The sequence below is a fragment of the Pithys albifrons genome, chromosome 6 (genome assembly GCF_047495875.1).
Source record: "Pithys albifrons albifrons isolate INPA30051 chromosome 6, PitAlb_v1, whole genome shotgun sequence".
Lineage (NCBI taxonomy): Eukaryota > Metazoa > Chordata > Aves > Passeriformes > Thamnophilidae > Pithys > Pithys albifrons.
Window position 1 is genome coordinate 42,506,662 of NC_092463.1, and position 19,362 is coordinate 42,526,023.

At 40.7% G+C, this 19,362-nt stretch overlaps 1 protein-coding gene across 3 annotated transcripts in view; it reads right to left on the bottom strand.

Moving 5' to 3' along the window:
• Positions 1-3,657: 3,657 nt before the first annotated feature.
• Positions 3,658-19,362, bottom strand: part of EXT2 (exostosin glycosyltransferase 2) — a 79,915-nt gene continuing 64,210 nt past the window's right edge. For 2 of the 3 annotated variants that reach the window (XM_071558629.1, XM_071558628.1), the window contains exons 11-14: positions 17,085-17,228; positions 16,423-16,551; positions 15,153-15,235; positions 7,884-9,230 (exon numbers count right to left, since the gene is read on the bottom strand). In XM_071558629.1, coding sequence (XP_071414730.1) covers positions 9,092-9,230; positions 15,153-15,235; positions 16,423-16,551; positions 17,085-17,228 — 495 coding nt within the window. In that variant the 3' untranslated portion in view covers positions 7,884-9,091. Of the gene's footprint in view, positions 3,900-7,883; positions 9,231-15,152; positions 15,236-16,422; positions 16,552-17,084; positions 17,229-19,362 lie in introns of those variants that run through there. The other variant, XM_071558630.1, reaches the window with a different exon arrangement.

Consider the following 19,362-nt stretch of genomic DNA (forward strand, 5'->3'; position numbering starts at 1 on the left):
GCTCCAGCTGCCTTCTCTTGAATATGCTACTCAGTTTAGGTCTCACTGCCCACCACCTACCTGAGTAGAGCCTATGGGGAAGAGGACCAAGATAGCAAGATGAGAAAAGAACCAGCCTCCTTTTCTCCTAGAGCCCACGGCAGAGTGTGGGGGTGCATCCCTGCCAGAACACACATCCCTGCGGAACGTGCATCCCTGCTGGAACATGCCTGGCCTGAGCTGTGAGCATGGGCAACGTTCTAGGGGAAAGGCCATGTAAAGTGACAACGTGTCACACAAGAGGGCGTAGAGGTGCAGCACACTTGGCTTCACCTGTCCCATCAGCCATGGGGACACAGCACAGACCAGGCCAGGTGTACCTGGTGTGTTGCGGAGCAGGGCTGCCCACTGGTTTTCTCCAAGTAATGAAGGTGTTTTAGGGTGGGGACATGTGTTTCCCTGATTCCCAGAGCACATTCAGATCAGGCAGCATGTTGTAAAACACTCTCCAAACAAACAAAGGCAAAAAGGTAGTTTCCTGGAAAAGGATTGAAAAAATAATCAAGCAGAGGCAGAGCCCCGTGTTTATTTTGCTGCTCTGACTGACAGCAAAAAGCAAACAGACCGAGGGAGAAATTAAACCCAAATGGGAAGGGAGTGAAATCAGATGGAAAGTCATTCAGTCCTTTGCAGCTTCCCGAGGGAGCTGGGAGGAGGCAAGGGAGCAGCCTTGCACCCCCTTAACTCTTTGCTGGTAACACAGTTCCCCACTCCTCCCACATAGCTAGGTAGGTAGGTAGAGCTAGGACTTTTATACTACTGATTTTGAAGGACAGTTTTCAATGTATAATAATATATCAGTTTAGGTGTGCAGTGTTTGAAAGAGAGAGTGGGAGAAAGAAAACAAACCTCAATCAATATTATTGGTTTTTTGTTGTAAAATATTGTAACCTTGTATAAATGCAACTTTTTTTTTTCTCTTTAGCTTACCCGCCTGGGGTAAAACATACTAAAAAAATAAAAAAGTTTTTAAAAGGTTCAGGAAAAAAAGAATAAAAAAAATCATTACAATGTTGCCATGTGGGGTTTGTGCCATGCAATGTTATTGCCTATGCAACCATGTATTACCTGTCCATTACAGTGGAATATTAAACAAGAACAAACAGTCTGAAGCTTGATTCTTTTTAACTTTTTTTGGAAGTAAGTTATTGCACTTGCAGCTTTTTATTTGGAGTAGGGGGTGGAGGGCTGGATTTTCCAGTCACCAATTTTTATTTTTCTAGGTTTTCAAAGTAGTGGCGTAACTGGGAAGGACCCTGCTTTCCAGTCACCCTGGCCAAAGTGGCACAAACACTGTTGTTGCTTGCAATAAACTCCTTCTCTCCTCTCAACTGCAATCTGGCTGGTTTGTTCCTGACTCATGACAGATGAAATGTGATCAGAGAGGCCTCCAAAATCTCATGTTAATTGAAGTTGGCAAAAAATACTAACAGTGCCCTTTTGAACTGCTGACGCAGACCAGAATGGATTAGCTGGGGGTAGATTAACAACAGGTGGCAGCTCACAGGCTGCTGCCTCTCCCCGTACAAAGAGATGGTTAACAGCCAGCAACAAGGCACAGGAGGGTCCTGCCAGCCAGTGCCCAGCTAACAAGGGCCTCTGCCTCTGAGAGTGCATTCAGCATCACTTGGCATCCTTGCTAGATGACACAGAGGGTACCCTGGCCACAGGAGAGAGGAGGATAGTCTCCTTCGCTCACCACTCAGCAACTGCTGCTTCTAGCAGAGCTTAAGCTTCACAAGGCTTCTGCAGGTCTCCCAGCCCTTCTCAAGCAGTCCTTAGTGAGGCAGCAGGTAATCCCAGCTGATATGGGGAGAAGCTGACTTGGCAACAAGATGCCACTGAACTGGAGACCCTCACCCCCCCGGCTCCCCATGCTGTGGCACCACCCCTTTTTTACACCGCAGTCATGCTTGGAGCACCACAGCACAAAGGTATCCTGAAGTCAGGAGAGAAGATATCCCAGGCTAGCAGTAGGGAGACTTTTCCCCCGCAAGTGCTCCTTTTCCCCACATTCCCACAGGTTGTCATACTCCATCCCCTTTCAGCCCCACTTTAGTAGAGGCATCCAAGCCTTACCCGCCCTCTCCTCCACTGTGGCTCTGATGGTGTCCCCAGAGGTGCCTGCCTGCAGCCAGACACTGCTCACTGGGCAGCAAGGCAGGCTTTGCTCTCTGGATTTCAATTCTCCCCACACCAAGGGGGTTCCCAGGGCAGATCTCTTGCCCCACTGTGGGGAAAAATGAGTTCTATGAGGGCTTTTTCTGCTGCATTCACTACATGAATAAACTCAGCTGTGAACCCATTTCCTTCAGACTGCACAGACCCACCAGCAGTGGAAGCAGTAAGAGCTCAATTCCGCATACTCAGATGCTGAGTGCACTGCCAAGTGCCCTTCTTGTTCAGGCAGAACTGAAAAAAGTGCCGAGCAGCTGTCATCAACCCACCAAGACCCACAGACCCCCTCTGGCCTTCTCATCAGTTGGTTTTAGATGGTGCATGGCTGTTTTCTATCTTGCTAAGAAATGGATAATGCAGGTGCTGTTGGAAGCTTATCCACCCTTCTCACTTGTAGGAGAAAAATTCCTTCCCTCCCCAAGTACACAAAGCCAGATTCTCCAGATGTTGGCAGAGTTCAGACTCTTGAGAGTCTAAAGCCAGTTTCAGTAACATCCTGCTTGTATGGGTTTACATCAGAAATTGCTTCTGACCCGAACACTGCCAAAGAGCTAAGAAGTCTTTATATAAACTCAAGTTCGTGGCAGGACATTCAGATTAGAAATGTGCATTCTTTTCTTGAAGCTGCACTTTTTTACTGGCATTACAGAAATAGTTCAAAACACATGGAAAAATTTCTCTCTGGTAGATGTGGCTACAGCACCTAGGTTAATGTGTTACTTCTCCACTGGTAGACTTTGAGGCAGGGCAAAGTTCAGGCACTTTAAATGAAAAACAATTTTTTATTCCTGTAAAACTAAACAGATTTGCCTTTTTTGATTCCTCTTTTTAAAAGCAGGTTATTAACCTTTATGCAGATGGATGTACAAAAATCTCATTGGCAAGGAAGGTAACAGCCAGGCAAGGCGCATCTACTTAGGGCCAGCTGGAGCCCACATGTAAAGGTGTTGCATTTAATCTGAGACAAACAAGTGTTTATTATTTGTGAAAGGATCTTCCACTTTCTCTTGCTTTTCAGTTCGTAACTTACTCACAGGGTGAAGACAGATGCTCTGAGTTAGCAATCTGCTCCTTTTGCTGTAGTCTTGCTGAATTCTCGGATCTCATTTTACAGTCTTTTCTGCTTCGAACCTTTTCCCCTGCCTGTTTGTATGAAGTGTGACAAAGTGCTTACTGTTCCAGTCAGTTCTCAGCTGAGGGCACCCTGCACTACCTGTGCCTAGCACCCAGCTGAGACCTGGTCTTCCCTTTCAAACAGAGGTTTCACAGAAGAAGGACCTGTAAGTTTACAAACAGTGAGCAAAGCAGGTGAGAAACAGTGGTTTTCTTAGGTGAATGGCTTTATGGGAACACAGAGCCTTTGGCCTGAAAAACCTTAGGTATCTCTCCAAGGCATTATGGGCTTATCTGCTGGATGAGCATGAGATGTTCACACTGGAAAGCTAGATATACATTAAGTAGCACTTTATTCAGCAGTTCCAAGTTTGGCTTTTAGTTTTACAGATTCCCATTGCTGCACAGAATGGAGGGGAGCGGGTAGAAGAGATAAGCTTCATCCTTAAAAGTACAGGGTGCAACAGAAACCACATCTCATCATGACACATGGAAAACCTCACATGGGTCTGCATATTCTTCACATCTTCACTGGTCAAATGGTCCTGCTTTCACCTTTGTCCGGTCCTCTGCCAAATAAAACAGGTTAAAAATCCAATAGATTACTTAATAATTAGGCTGGTATATTGTTAGTCACAACATGTGCCTTGCACACAGTCTGGTACTGATCACTAATGCAAATTCATAGACCTAATGAAATCATAGCCAAGTTGCACTGATCTCTGTTCACAGTCACTGCAGAGTTGTCATTCTTGCCTGGAGCAAGAGCACTTCCTGATTATGCAAGTAAACAGGCATTTAGCATGCTAAAGGAAATTTGAAAGAGAATTACTGGATCCTTTTCCAGACAAATGAAGACAGCAAACAGGCAACCTTGCAGGAAGAACCTTTAAGCAGCACTGTTTTCAGTCGGAAAACTCCCTGTGTGCTGCTAACTCCAAGCCAGTCCACTTAATTACCTCAATTGTCCCTGTTATCCTTTAATGGGAAACATAACTCACTTTCAAAGCAACCACAAGAAGCTGCAGACAGGGGAATCCTGAAGATCAGCAGAGGTGGTACTGCATTACAGGCATTTCCATCAGGCTGAAATTACACAGAGTGCACCAGGAATGTCACTAAATGGCTTCAAGCCAGGGCCTGCTGAGGCATGCTGATACTTAAAGTCAAGGCTAACAGTCCTCTCCCTTGGTAGTGAGCTACCCAAAACTCCAAACAACAGTTCAGAAAAAATGTGGCTGTTCTGCTTAATCCCAGGTTTGGGATACTGGTGTTCAATCCTGTTTTTACCCAATCAACTCCTAAGGCCTTGAGTATATGACAGCTTCTCTTTATATCCTTATCTGCAGTTTCAGGTATGACACGGATCTTATTCACACAGGAGGACTATGAAGCTCAATTTCTTGCACTTGGATACAGCAGCAGCAGGCATCATTAAAAGAACTTACAGCATCTTACATGCACTCCCAACAGCATGACATAAGCCTTCGGGACTCATGACTCAACAGTAAAGCTAAAGTGTTCCAGCTGATTCTTCTGCTAAGCAAATGGTATCTCTGTCACATACCAATGTTAGCAAGAGGTTTGAAGTGACTACCTACTGATGGTATAACTTTCAGATCCTACAGAGTATTGTGTTCAGAGCTTCCTGGCACTCTGTGGTGGGTTTTTTTCCAGTCCAGGACTTAAAATGAAAGGACAATATAGGTGGAATACTTGCTTAGGATTTGATCTGCTCTTCCCAACTCTTTTGGATCAGATTGAAGTTAGCAATTGGACCAACTGGATGCTCATTTTCTAGTATAAATTTAATATAACACAATTTTGCAGAATATTTTTTCTTGGTTCAAGTACATGGACAAGACTATCCAAGAACTATACACAAAACTTGTTTAGAAGCAGTCCTAGTAAAATTTAAGAATGCAAGTCTTCAAAAAGAAAAATGAAAAAATTCATACTCTATCTGGTCTCTGGCTAAGGCATTTTCTCACTAGCACCGTCACTTTTAGTTTTTCTCTCCTTACCATGCTTTGGCCCTCTTATAAGAGCAGCTTCCATGTAAAAGGGCTGGACATGAGATTTATGCAGTATATCTTAATCATTCCGAGATCTTTCCTGATCAAAAGATGCTCTGCTGGTGAGAATTATCCAAGGTATCAGACATTCATTATGGAGAGAATTCATGACAAATCTCAGAGGTATTTTAAACATGAAAATGGATTTAGGTGGGCGGTTTTAATGTGTCTCAGTATAGCATTCTTCCAGTGCTCAACACTCAACAATACAGCTTAAAAGCAAAATTAGCCAAAAGTACTAAGCATATCTTAAATTCCTCTTCACAATTATTTTGATATCTATGTCTCTAAGGTCCTTGAATCAATAGAGAGAAACTTGTTGCCAGAGTAAAGCACGTTTGAACCGCAGCAGAAAAAGCATGATGGATGGCAGAAGGTTCAAGAGCAGGAGCTGGAGATGGCAGGAGAGAGTAATTCAGAACATAGGGCCTGAGTTGTATCATCGTCTAATAAGCTGTGAGGAAGGAAAGCCCCAATACATTGTAGAGAGAGTTGGTGGTGCTAAAAACATACACTTAGGACTCATCACAGCTGGCAGGGAAGCACTGCAGCACATCTCCCTCTTGCTATGCTCAAGTAGCAAGGTGTGCCATGCACACATGCTGCCCTTTTGCAGCATGCTCTGCAGGGACGGCGCTGCAGCGCTTCTGGACACAAAGAGCTGCCACCACACTGGATTCCACAATCTCCATGACTCAGCCAAAGCTCTCTTCTCAAAAGCACAATTCTTTAATATCTGCTGTATCACTCTGCAAAAAGAGAAAGGATCTGTTGCCTATTTCTCCAAGATAAATGCTGTTGTCAGATGTTGGCAGAAAATCAGGATAACAACTACTCTCCTAACAAAGGTGGCTGGGATGAAATCATGCAGAGCAAACTTCTGCTTCAAAGACAATCATCAAAATCCAGTTATGGGAAAGACAAAATATCGACAGATCTTTATGAAGTACATTGTGGGACACTCAAGTTTAACACAGACTTATGTAGCAAAATAGCCTGTCACTGCAATTCTCCCTTCTAAATTCATTCTTGTTTCCTTGTGCCACTCCAGAAGTGAAATACAACAAAGACTACTTGGATTTACTTTTTAATATACAATTATTAAGCTTTTTTGATATCATATATACAATGAAAAGTTAAAATTTATCTTAATTTAAAGATTGACAGCAAACCCATTCCAAATAAGACACACAGGTACATCTTACCTTTACAGATTTGCCATCAAGAGCATCACAATCATAAATGCAGAGGGGAAGTAGATAATTTTACAATATTTTTACAGTAAATTGCCCAATTCTCTCCATGGCACAAAATAGAGATGAATTGCCATGTAAATGAGGTAGCCCTATAAAAGTCCAAAGAATAACATATGATTGTTAGTGGTCACTGGACATTTTGTGCACAGGGAAACCACTCAGATGCTTTTGGATGCAGACACAAGGACCTGTTGCCTTTTTACTGACCCAAGACTAGCAGTCTGTCCATATCTAAAAATATTCAACCATCTATTTGAAATCCTTCATGTCTTTTAAGACTGTGCAAAGCATAAACTTTTTACTGGTTTACTGAGAAAGACTCCAGAAATCACAGCAGCTTCACAACTCCGTAAGATGATGTCATAACTCATTTAAACTGCTAAGGCCTGCCAAGCTGGTATCATCAGACCCAAAAGGACAGCCAAATCTGAAGTGACCACTGCACTGTCACAGCTACCCTTTCAAAACAAACTTCTCAAGGGAAATATGCTGGTGTCTCCTGATGCTAAAGCACTAAGACATAAATCAACAGGAAGATTCAGTAAGAAAGTTCATGTGAATGAACCTGAGAGGCTGCAAAAGAGAAATAAGGAGCAACAAGCCTTCCTCTATCTTGTGACACCCACTGTGCAGACAGCAGTTGTCACTGCAACAGCTATCCTCTCAGCTCCCCAATACCCTCTCCCATAGCAACTCAGGAATGAAACAAAGACTGCAGTGAAAAACATTTACTAGTAATTAAACGTTCTCAGAGAGTCGGATGATACAGTTTACAGGCACATCCCAGGGAGGTTATGAAGTGAAGCATCCCCTCAGAGCTATTGTTTCAATATGATTTTCATTCCCAGCACATCCACTGCAGTGGGCAATAAGATAAGTCTTAGTGGGGGTGAGACAAATAGGAGCAGATGTTTCCTGTTTCTAGCCTGCCTTTCATTTGGTTTCTGTCATTGCTGCGTATCCAGCTTAAGAGAGGGGGTGAACCGTGATGTCTAACACTTGTCCTATTGTTTGGGGTTTGGCAAATCTGCAGAACAAGGTTGCTTGCAGTGTAACAGAAAAACAGCCCATCAAGTAGGATGTTACTGTAACTGGCAGCAATGGAGGTTTCAAGACAGTGAAATTACCCCTATCTGGTAACAAACATTACATCAGTGGAGGTAGAAAAGAGATTCCTGTCTCAGCCCAAGCTGGGATCCTCTTTAATACACAAAGACAAGTGTAACAGTCCAGGCAACTTTATTTCTGATTTTGTTCCATTTAGTTTTCTCATTCAGGTTAATTTCAGTATTGAAAAACAAGTTCAATGTTCATAAGAAATGTAAATCTTCTCCAAAAAGCCTTCCTAAGCTGTGTTTCAGTTGCGGCCTGTGGCAACACCTTCCTTAAATTACAAGTAAAGAAAGACACAACAGTTTTTCCAACAAACGTAACTTACACAAGTTTGTAAGTGTGCATTAATAGTGTCTCGTACATACACATATCCCCACACACTGAAGCTGTAATGGGGAATTTCTGTAAATTTAGGTGTTTACAAATAAGTACAACAACACAGTGCTTGCTGAAGAGGATTCAGATCTGAAAAACTTACTTTGTCCCTATGGGTGGTTACAGTGTCAAACTGTAATCTGATAATGAAAATAAAAAATTTAAAAAGACTAAAGATACACCATTTTTGTTTAATACAACTAGTTTTGACAGAGTCAGAGTGCCTTGCAGGGATGCAGCAGAATACCTGAGATTTCTGCAGGAGGTGAAACAATTGCAGTTATGTCCTGCAGGTCTCCGCTTTATGTCCTCCCAGCTGCTGTGTCCCAATGTCCATCAAAATAATTCAAGTAACACAGAATGCTTTGCCCTTTAAACTATATGACAACAGACAGATTTTTGTTAGTGCTGTTGTAAAAAAATAAACATTGGTCTCTCAATGCAAAAGAAGATGTTTGCTACACCGTTACTCAAGCCAACAGTTAAAGATTAAAAGGCAGAGGCCCACCAGCCCCACAGGCAATAAGTTCTTCCCAAAAGAGCAGCTCTACATTGTAGACAGTTGCTTTGAATGGATGGATGCTTACTGACCAGAGAGCTGCACCATATTTGATAGAAGAAGTCAGTCATGACAGTCAGACCACAGAGAGGAAGACTGTGTTATTTTTCCAAGTGCATAGCCTCCTCTGGACAAAGGTGTATATTTGACATTTTTGGGAGAACCCATGAATAGATTCAATCCTCTGGGAGCAACAAAGAAGCAGTTGCTCAGCTACTTTTGTGCAATGTAAAGGAAAGACAACATACCAGAATATAACATTAATTTCCATCTCCCTCAGATGCAACCCACTTTCTAGCAGTTTTTGTCTTCAGGGCCTTATATTCCTCACAGCACCTTTTCAGCTGTTGTTTTCATCACTCAGGTTTGTCTCACAGCTGCCTTCACAAGCTGCCGATATTGGGAAAGCTCTTCAGTTTCTCAGGAAAGTCATCTTTGTACAGGACAGGGTCAGCACGGTGCTCCACCACTTTTAGAGGCATGGTCCCAAAGACAGAGGCAAACTTATTGATGCATTCAGATCTGGTGAAAGGGAAAGCAGTATAATTAAGAACCCCAACAACTGGGCTGGCTACCAGCTCCCATACCAAAATAACTGGTAGAAACCTTCCTTTTTGTGCTTGGAAATATTTCAGCCATGCTGGCTATTAATAAATAAAAAGAAAGCCTCACTGGAGAGAGAACTGAAAAGAAGCTGGTGTTCTTTGATTTATCTATTTAATCATAGGGACGAGCAAGGGGATGCTGGCAGCAGCACATGTGCACATGGAGGTCAAAGCTTCCCTTCTCCCTCCCCCTAGAATTCCAGTCATTCTTAAAGCAATGTACATGCTGTAAACCAGAACAGATTAACTGCCAACATGTCTCTTAAAGGGCCACTGTTGGGTCAATTTGGTTTATAATGAAGGTTTTGCAAAAACCATGGCTTTGTGAAAACTAAGGTCTTAAAAAAAAAAGTCTGGGTTTTTTCAGGCTTCTTCAGAAGCTCTGTCTTTCCCCACAAAAATAAACATGCCTCAGAGAACAGGCAGAGCTGATTGTACTGTAACTTAAAGGTGAAGCTGAATTAAAACTATAAAATGAAACCAACTAACTAGTTTATTTTCCTTGTCTAAATAAAGATATATTGAGTAATAAGACATCCCATTAGCACAAAAAAGATTGGACCATTGATGACTCAGTTTTAATAATCTCAGGTGTCAGTAATGTGGGAGGGAACAGCCATGTGCTTCAAAAAGCAAGCAAACAGATGTTTAACTTTACATTGCTTCTTTAACTCTTTCACTGAAGGACACAGTACCTGTAGAAGCAAGGCAGGAAAAACCTTGCTAATCTCATCTCAGCCACTGCTCAGCTAAGATTTGCTACCTATTGTATAAAACAGTTTTTAAGAACTTCAGATACCAAAAATCATGACAACAGTTCTCTACACATAACAGAGACAGCTGCAAGAAAACAAGTCACATTTCTTTTGCCATTCCAAAGTGGTAACAAAAAAGAATTAAGTACTTTGACTCAGCTACAGAGTCTAATGCGCTGCAGGCAGTCCCAGAGCAGGACTCTTGCTCTCCAAGTCTCAACCCCTTTGAAGGGTTAGGGGGTCACTATGGCTCCAGGATAATTTTCCCCATCAGACCAAGTCAATCACACCAAATGACTGTGACAGTTTTGTGATGGGGACTGCCCAGCACTGTCCCAAACACTCTTTTGAAGTAGATGGGACAGTAAAACAGCTTTTCAAAATTAATTCTTCAGTCTACATAGCTGTTTCAAGCTGGAACAGTTATATTTTCAGGCCATTTTCTGGCTTGAACAAAGTGTCAAAAAACACTTCATATGGGGTGATACTTGAATAAAATATTTTTACAGGCAAATGCAGATGCTTCACTTTCTGCTACCATCTCATCCCCTCAAACTTCTTCCTACCTCATACCTTCCTACCTTCAGATTCAAATCGTTGGAACCAGAAACAACAGAAAAAGAATTCAAAGGGTAAGAGGAAACTGGGTACAGTCGGAAGCAACCTCTACACCTGTCAAAAGCACCATTTGCTTCAGGGTAGCAAAGATCTGAAAGAGCAAAGGAGCCACCAGTGACGACTGAAGTGAAGACCCAGGTAGCTGTTCAACTTCTGAAATAATAAGGTGATCTGGGCCACTGGGCACTGCAAGGTTATAGGAACACAGACAGCAGGAACTGTGTTTTCTCCAGGAACATTAAGCACTTTCTATTGCCTCCACAAGATGCCCAACACTGAGATACTCTAAACAAATCTGATTTTTAGATAAGGTTAGATTTTCAAATCATCTGTTACTTTTGAGAAATGCAGTTAACTAATCCATGATGTGTGTATTGGAGAACTCTCATGGCAGGAAAAACACAAACTTCACAGGCAAGGAGGTAGATGCACTGGGAGATGTGCATGTGAGAAGTTTGCACAGCTGCTGACCCTCACTGGTTTCTGGAATACAAGAATACTTCTAGCCTACTGGTTCAAATCCTGCCTTTGCCAATAATGACTGAAAGACATTGTAATGTAACAGCTGCTTGGTGGCCAGTGTGAAATGAATTAGTTATCTCAGGCTGTTGCCTGGTAGGCAGGTGTCCACATCAGACCAGCCATTGTCACAACCGGAACTAAGCGGCACCCTCAGAGCAAAAGAGAAAACTAAATGGATAGCAAAGACAAAATTGAGCTCTTCCCTCCAGAGGTTATACTCCCAAATCAAAGATGAGGTCTTACGAGAAAATATCAAGATGGAATCCTTCTACAGTCAATCTTATTGTCATGGCAAATCCATTCAAGCATGGCAGTACATTATCTTTAACAACCTGGAAACCATGTCATTGTTAAAGAAATGGAAAAAATGAAAAAATCAGTATGTTCTAAACACTCTGAACCAGAAAAGTTAGCCCTCATGAAACCAACATCAAATTCAAAGATCAGAAACGGGATTTTTCAAGGAAAGAAATGCCACACACAAGTCACAAAAAGTGTTTGAAAGTAAGGCACCTCTTTACAAAAATTTCATCTCCTGCACTGAACTAAAACACTTGAATTCCAAAGCCTTTGCCACTTTTGGAATATATAAATAAGAAAGGATATCTAGAACTTTAAACACTGAATGCTAGGTAGCAAAGAGAATGTAACATCATCTCAATATGGAGGAAAGGTGTTTTTGTTGTCCGTGTCAATAGTTTGGCAAATTCATACTAACAGAGACATGCTCACTTCCAAGAATTATTCTTTTTGTTTTTCCCTGCTCTGCTCACACTATGCAGTCTTGCTCAGCTCAACAAGAAATTATGTGAACTCAGAAACTGAGAGCCCCATTGCCTGTGGGCAACCGGATGAACTTGGTGGTTTTGTTCAGGTCTCTCTCAATCAATTTCCTCGCTGTTATAATCCAAATAACTTTTTGGCAGGGTAACTCTGTACCTGCAACCTTTGGCCAACTGTTACCTGGTCAGTTTGCCTCTTAAGGAAATGGCTTCCTATTTGGACTAACAAATACTTACACATCCTAAATAAAACATCACCGTTAATGTTCCTGCAGAACCAGCTCAGTCCTTTGCTGTATTTACTGCACAGGCAGTTGCCTTCCAGACTGCATTTTACAGAGTTCTACATTTCTGAGAGCCAGATGCAAAGATGCTAAAGGAAGTGTCTTGGGTTGAGCTGGCATTTTGCCAGCTCAACCCTAGACAAGGAGAAAGCTTGTTGCTAACACCTCTAAATACAGGGATTACAAGATCTTCCTATAGCTTCTTTTGTGACCTGATGTAAAACCTAACCTAGGCCAAGAAGGTGATTCTTGGTTCAAAGCTTTCTTCAGTTAATGTATTTTAATGATGGAGTTCAATAACCTTGGAAACTGAAGTCTTTTATTTATCTCACATAAATTACACGGTAAGAAAAATAGCAGTGCTGGCTTTCCCATGATTCACTGTATTGCTAAAAAAATATCTCTTAATAAGAAACAAGAGTTTAACTGCACCATCTTTCCTTTGTCTCTGCCAAATGTGCCAAAAGGCCCAACAGACCTCATTACTTAAATGTCTCTCCTGGGCAGATCTCCATAATGAACTTCTCAAATCTTTTCCACTAACAAAACCATCAGGCAGTTGCTGGGCACCTCTGCTATTTCTGAACCAGAAACCTCACCCTAAATGTTGTGCGTGTACATGACAACACTGATAAACTGTTTGTTACACAAACAGTAGGTCAATCTCTGGATATCTGGGCAAGTAATTAGTTCAGACTACTTGCTTGCTATTTCTGAATGCTAAAACACAAGGAGTCAGGTCCTTTGGAAAGCTGCAAGTGAAGCTGATAATGGCTCTTTGTCTGATACCTCAGATATAGTTCTTGATACCCAACACTGTAAAGTTATCAATACAAAAGTTACTCTTTCAGAATATGACAAGGATTCCCTCATGCATGCATTTTTCTCCATTCAGCTTCTCTCCTGACCCTGAAAATAGTGTGTATATATGTATGAGAGCCTTACTCATGGCTAATTTAGGAAAATTTGCTCTAGGAGTTATCTTCATTTATTATCCACTTAAAATTAATATCTAGTTTAGAAGATTCAAAAAAATAAACCCTTTCAGATTTTCAAATAACTCCCTTATAACTGAAGATAGAGAATAAGCAGTTTCAGTATGATATCAAGGATTTTCAAAATAAAGACTGAATATAACCAAACTCTATCTCTCCAGACTTTCTCCTGCACTCCAACTCTCTCTCAGCATGTACTTCTTTGGCTGGGTAAATAAAAGCATGTGGATTTGCAGTCTACCTAACACTGCCCACAACACAGTATTCGCCACTTCAGAAAGCTACAGAGAAGCAAAAGCAACAGTTTAAACATGTTCTCAATAAACTGTCAATGACATTTTACTCTGAGGCTACAAGAACTGCTATAGACATGGAAACATGACCTCTACCCTGCATCATAATGCACTCAGAGCAAAAAGTACTTTTTCATCTTCTGTTTTTATAGAGTTTAATGAGAACCTAGTTCATGACCAAAATTCCTATGTGTTGTTGTAATGCTATTCATATGACCACAGGAAAGCTTAACTGGCTTTGGGTAGTCCATCCTGTAAGCCAGTGCAGAATTGCCTGACACAGGTGAACCTCTTGTGCTTTTCCTTTAGCTAACATTTAAGATCTACAAAACTTCTGGCCCCTTCCTTAAGTATTTTTCTGCAGAGTAATTCTGACATCTTAATAGGATATGTTTTACTTCTGACTTGCATACTCCTTTTTTTTAATTAGCCTTATATTAAAGCCCATATAACACTTCACATTTGCTGAGTTCTCCAGAGAAGGACAGCAAAACGTTCCATGTTAATATGCTAACTAGTAAGATAACCATTTCATGCCTCTTGGTGCAAATCTGAAATGGCCAATTTTAAATGCAGCTCTTTCATTTTTTTTGGTCACCTCTTATAATCATGGAATCATCAAGGTTGGAAGAGACCTTTAAGGTCATCAAGTCCAACCATCTGTTTCTTCTAGTGGTCTCTTTCAGCACTATGCCCCTGCTTATCTATCCCATCAATTCTATGGCTGGAAACATTTTTCCTCAAGGTTGCAGAAGAGATGCAACAGCCCAAGAAGCCTAAGGTGAAATGCATCTGTCAGTCCTAGATCTCAGGCTAATGCCACCTAATAACTAGTACGTACATTTATTGTCAGATAGCCCATTTCAAACATTGGTGTTCAACAACTTTGCAAAAGTGAAGAAGCTGTTGCTTATTTTACACATTCAGAAGGCAAGGCAGAGAGAAGTTTTGCATCTTGGTCAATGTTGGGAAGCCCTTTTGCTACAAAGGAAGGAATGCCTCATATTTATAACCTTTCAATATTTCAGTCTAAACAGTCACTGCCTATCAAAATGCATACCTCATTTCAAAACTAAATTCTCACAAAAATATAAGAGTGTTGCCATTGTTAGAAAAGGTGACATACAGGCAAATGCCTTTCATTAGTGGAAGCAATGTGCTTCACTACCTTTGGAGGAAAGACAATGTACAAATATCACTTCAAATTATATTGCTGCTCTTTGGTAAGCTAGCACTTATCTGGTTACAACCCTCCCCCGCCCCCTACTTAATACAGTTGATATTCCACAGAAAACAGAGATGTGGTATTACTGAAAGTACTGCCAAGAATCTGAATTTCATCTACGTTCTATAACCGTTACAGAAAAGTTGCTAAATATTGTGCTGTTCTAAAGTCCCTTTTTGTAGTCCCTTTATCATACTTTTCAGTAGGAATGACTTACACTGACCAAATCCATGCAACATTCTTTCAAAATTAGTAATTTACAGAAACACAATCAGTGAGCATTTTTGATCCTAATTTAATGAGACACAGGATAAGATTTTAGGGATCAGAACAAGGCAATCAGAGAAAAGAGAGTGGTCACTTACCTTTCTACCATATGTGTCTGGTCCAGTGATAACCCATCAATTGCTGTGCATTCTGGACATTTGAACTTCTTTCGTGGGGTCACCTGAAGAAAGGCACACCAGATATTATCAAATATCAACAGAAGGGACATTAATCTCCTTGCACAGAGAGCAGTGCAATACCTCTGAACATGCCTGCAGTGTAAGCTGAGCTGTCTAAAAAAGAGGGGGGTGTACAAAAAAAGGAGAAAAGCCACTCCATTCCTCCATTCAGCAGCTCCATCTGGCCTGGCTGACTGCAAAATTCACAGGGGCCCAATAAAAACGGCTTGAAGGGCTTTTGCCTTCTGTAACTGAAAAGAAGTGGCGATGACAAGCTCCTTAATTCCTGTTTAATGACTGTTTTCTCACTGCCAAGGTCCCTGTATAAACACTATTTGTTCTTGCAGTCCTAACAGCGATGAAATATAGCTTCCCATACTTCACCGTAACATTAATCCAACAGACGGTCTTTTGCTCACTCCAGTTAATAGCTGAGTGGCAAACCCTGCAAGACTCTCCGAGGCACACAGAGGTGCCAAATTACTCTTCCATGCCCTCATACAGCTCAAAAACTTTTCTAGAAAACACACACACTATCTTCTAAAGACTTTTCTAGGAAATGCAGCCACAAGTCCCAGTAAATGATGATGGACAGATGAGAAAATGGACTCTGCTAATTGAAGTAACGCCTGGTGGCCTTTAAATCTCATTCCAAGTTGACACACTTTGAAATGAATGTACAGAGTGAATGTCTAAACCTGAAAACGTGTCAAAACATGTCAGGAAATTAATTCAGGGATAGAAAGTTCATTTAAAGCTGATCCTGCAATTAACGTTCTTGCAATTAACATTCCCATAAATCAGCTGTTGTCAGGCCATGACAGAGTGAGCTGTGGACAGTTGGCAGTTTCTTTCCTCTAGAGCTCTCAAACAGTTAAAATATATGTATGTGGGCATGTACATACACACATACACATATGTACAGCTGTCATTTAAATTACCTTTTTCATATCTCATCTAGATGCCTAAAATAACCAGAAACAACTGTTGAAAAAACAATTCACTGTTCCCAGTTTAGCATAAAAGTTTTACTAAAAGGGCTTTTCTACTATGGAAGTAGAACAAGACACCGTAATGGGGAAAATGAGACAAGAAGGAAGATTAAGTAATATATTCAAGGAAAAAAATTTCTGTGTGTATGTACATCATGCTTTTAAATTTGTAAAGCTAAACAGCAGAAAAGTCCCACCTTAATGACTGACTTGCCAGTGACATTTGCTACTAGAAAATTCATGGCAATATCTTCACAATTCATATGAGCATCCACCCAATTCTTGATGTCTCCAGGCATTTTATAGGTGTAAAGATAGTTGAAATACTGCATGATAGCAGGAGAGAGAAAGAAGATAATTTTAAATACAGATACAGTAACTGCAAGACAAAATATTTCTGTTATGGAACAGCAGGCAGCTAAGTGATACTGCCGTGATACTGCCTTCAGCCAAGGACTACTTCAGCAAAAAGAAAATAATTTTGGGGTGCTTAATTGCATAATTATTCCTTTCCTGACCAGGACACAAATTTCTTTATAATTGGTTTTCTTTTCTTAAACTGCTAGCTACAAAGCTACATTCACTGCAAAATTTGCTATGTACTTTCAGGTCATGCAAACTGGCAAGAGTTCTGTAAGTTTATGAAGGTAAATAATGGTTATTTATACAGGGCCAAATCAGTTATTTTCACAGTAACTGAAAGATGGTTAGGGAAAGTTTGCAATCAGTTCTCTGATTGTTGTAAAAAAACCCCATAATCATGGCACCACAGGAAACTCATGGAACAATGACAGACACACATACAGCTCTTTTTTAAAGGTTCACATGGCACATTAGAACAGTACAAGTTGTATATTACCTTGTGATAAAAGGCTGCCCCAGTGAGCACCATTGAGACTTCATTGGTCCACTCTGATTCGTATTTCCATTTGTTCATCTCATGGTCCCAAAGATGCAGGCGGCCTGGATATCCAACCAACCTGTCAGGGAACTCACGCCAAACCTGAAGACAATAAGATGTGACACACTGCTCACTAGGCCTGCACAGAAAGTACATGCAAATGCGTGAATGCAACACATCTGCTTTGGAAGAGTAGAGTTACAGTGGTGGAGAGATCACTCAAATTCTTCTAAGTCCAAATTCTTGGAATAAAAAGTTGCCTGGAAGCACAAGCTTGCTGTAGAAGAACCCTTCAACTCAGAAGCCATGTCCCAGAGCAAAAGGCCACTAATGCAATAATAAAATAATTGTTATAGAGAAATACAAATGAGTATTCAAAAACCTTTTAATCCTAACTAAACCCAAGAATGATTAAAGTGAAACTTTTGATGCTAACTTCGGAAGATATGGCTACAACCTAACTACTTTCACAGCTGGCTTTGGATCTAGCCAACCTTCTTCCTTTGACAGAAACAAGCTTAAAAAAGGCTTATATTTTAATATTTCTGGTATTCTTTAGTGGGTGCTTGGATGGATCTAGTGCTACATAGAAAGCCTCTTTGCCCTTGACTTGTTCCAGACAGGTGGATACAATCAGAACACCATCCTTGTCACTCCATACATTATTTTATAGCTGACTATGGGATCAAATACAGTAGACAAGAACAAGGAGAAGGGCATCATTAACACAACCCTAGTTCTCCACACTGCTGGCCACATTAAATAGTGGACAATTTTTGCATTAGGAAAAAAGGAAGAGAGGATTATAGTTATTGAGAGGGATCTGAATGCTATTTGCTTGCTAAATACAGTTTTATTTTTGGATGATCAATAATGAAGTTAGTGTGCATCTGCATTATTTGCAGACAAATTATTTAAAATTTGTCCCTTAATCCAAATAATCCTAGGTTTATTGCAAAAGTATGAGTCTTGACTCTCCAACATACAGTTAGGTTACAAGAGCTTCTGGTTTAGGTTGGTAGTGTATAAACAAACAGATTTACAATTTTTATTGTGTACGCAAGATCAACAAGAACAAAGTATCTCAATAATCCCGCTAGCCAACCTCTTCTACCCATACAAAAGGCAAGGGAACTCTACAGTTGAATGCACAGTAAAGAAAGTGCTATCTGGAATTCCACCATCCAGCAAACCTCAGCTCATCAGCAGTTCACTTCAGGCACTTTTTATGTGTCAGAGCATTCCAATTGGGAGGCCTGGACTATAACAACTCTACACAAGTATTTTTTCAAAGTAAATATGATAAAACAATCAGCTTTAAGTTACTGCTTCTGCATCTACACTTCTGTGATTTTGCATTATTATATACCTTTTCATCTATACATCTCAACACATTTTATTGCTGGCAGTTAATACAGCTTCAGAATCTCACGATGAGAGCAGATATTATTTCCAACATCCAGATGAGGAAACCTGCCAAAAATCATACAGGAAACAAGAATGGGAACCAGATCTTCCAACAACTTGACTTGTATTTTATCCAGAAATCAATCTTTCTAGACAGTTCTGAGGCACAAGTACTGTGATGGTATTTAGGTATGATAACATGCCAGCACAGAAGGCTCTTGAAAGCAGAGATAATCTGGAACTGAAGGAAGAGAATTCGCACAACTTACAAGTTGGTGCAATCAGCTAATTAAAACAATAGAGATTTTTAGCAGGCAACTAGTGAGTACTTGAGGTATCTATTTTGACATGATATAAAAGCCATTAATAAAGAACACAAAACTAAATGTATAACACTCAAAATTTTATTCCTCACTCTCTGGGACTCAAAAAATTAATGATTTAATTTTAAACCTGAATATTAAGATGTCTATCTCCCAGCCACTGGAAGGCACCACCACATAAGCTACTGAGGCTCAATGAAGGATTTGACAGAACACTACAGATCTGCACCATACTGGGCTAAGAATTCTTGCAGAGGACATGGTATGCATATTAATGGCAGCTGAAAGAAAGACTGAAGTCAGCTACAGCTTCCCAAGGGGCTTCAGTGCCTTCTCAACACAGAAGCCTAGATTCATATCCCTTTCAGTTTTTGCCCTTGGCCTTGGTGTCATCTTCAGGAGTCCAAATGACATAAAATAAAAGTATAATGCACATTACTTATACAGATTTTTTGTATCACTCTAAAACTCAGCCCCACTCTGATTCTGGCCTCTGAAAATTGTCA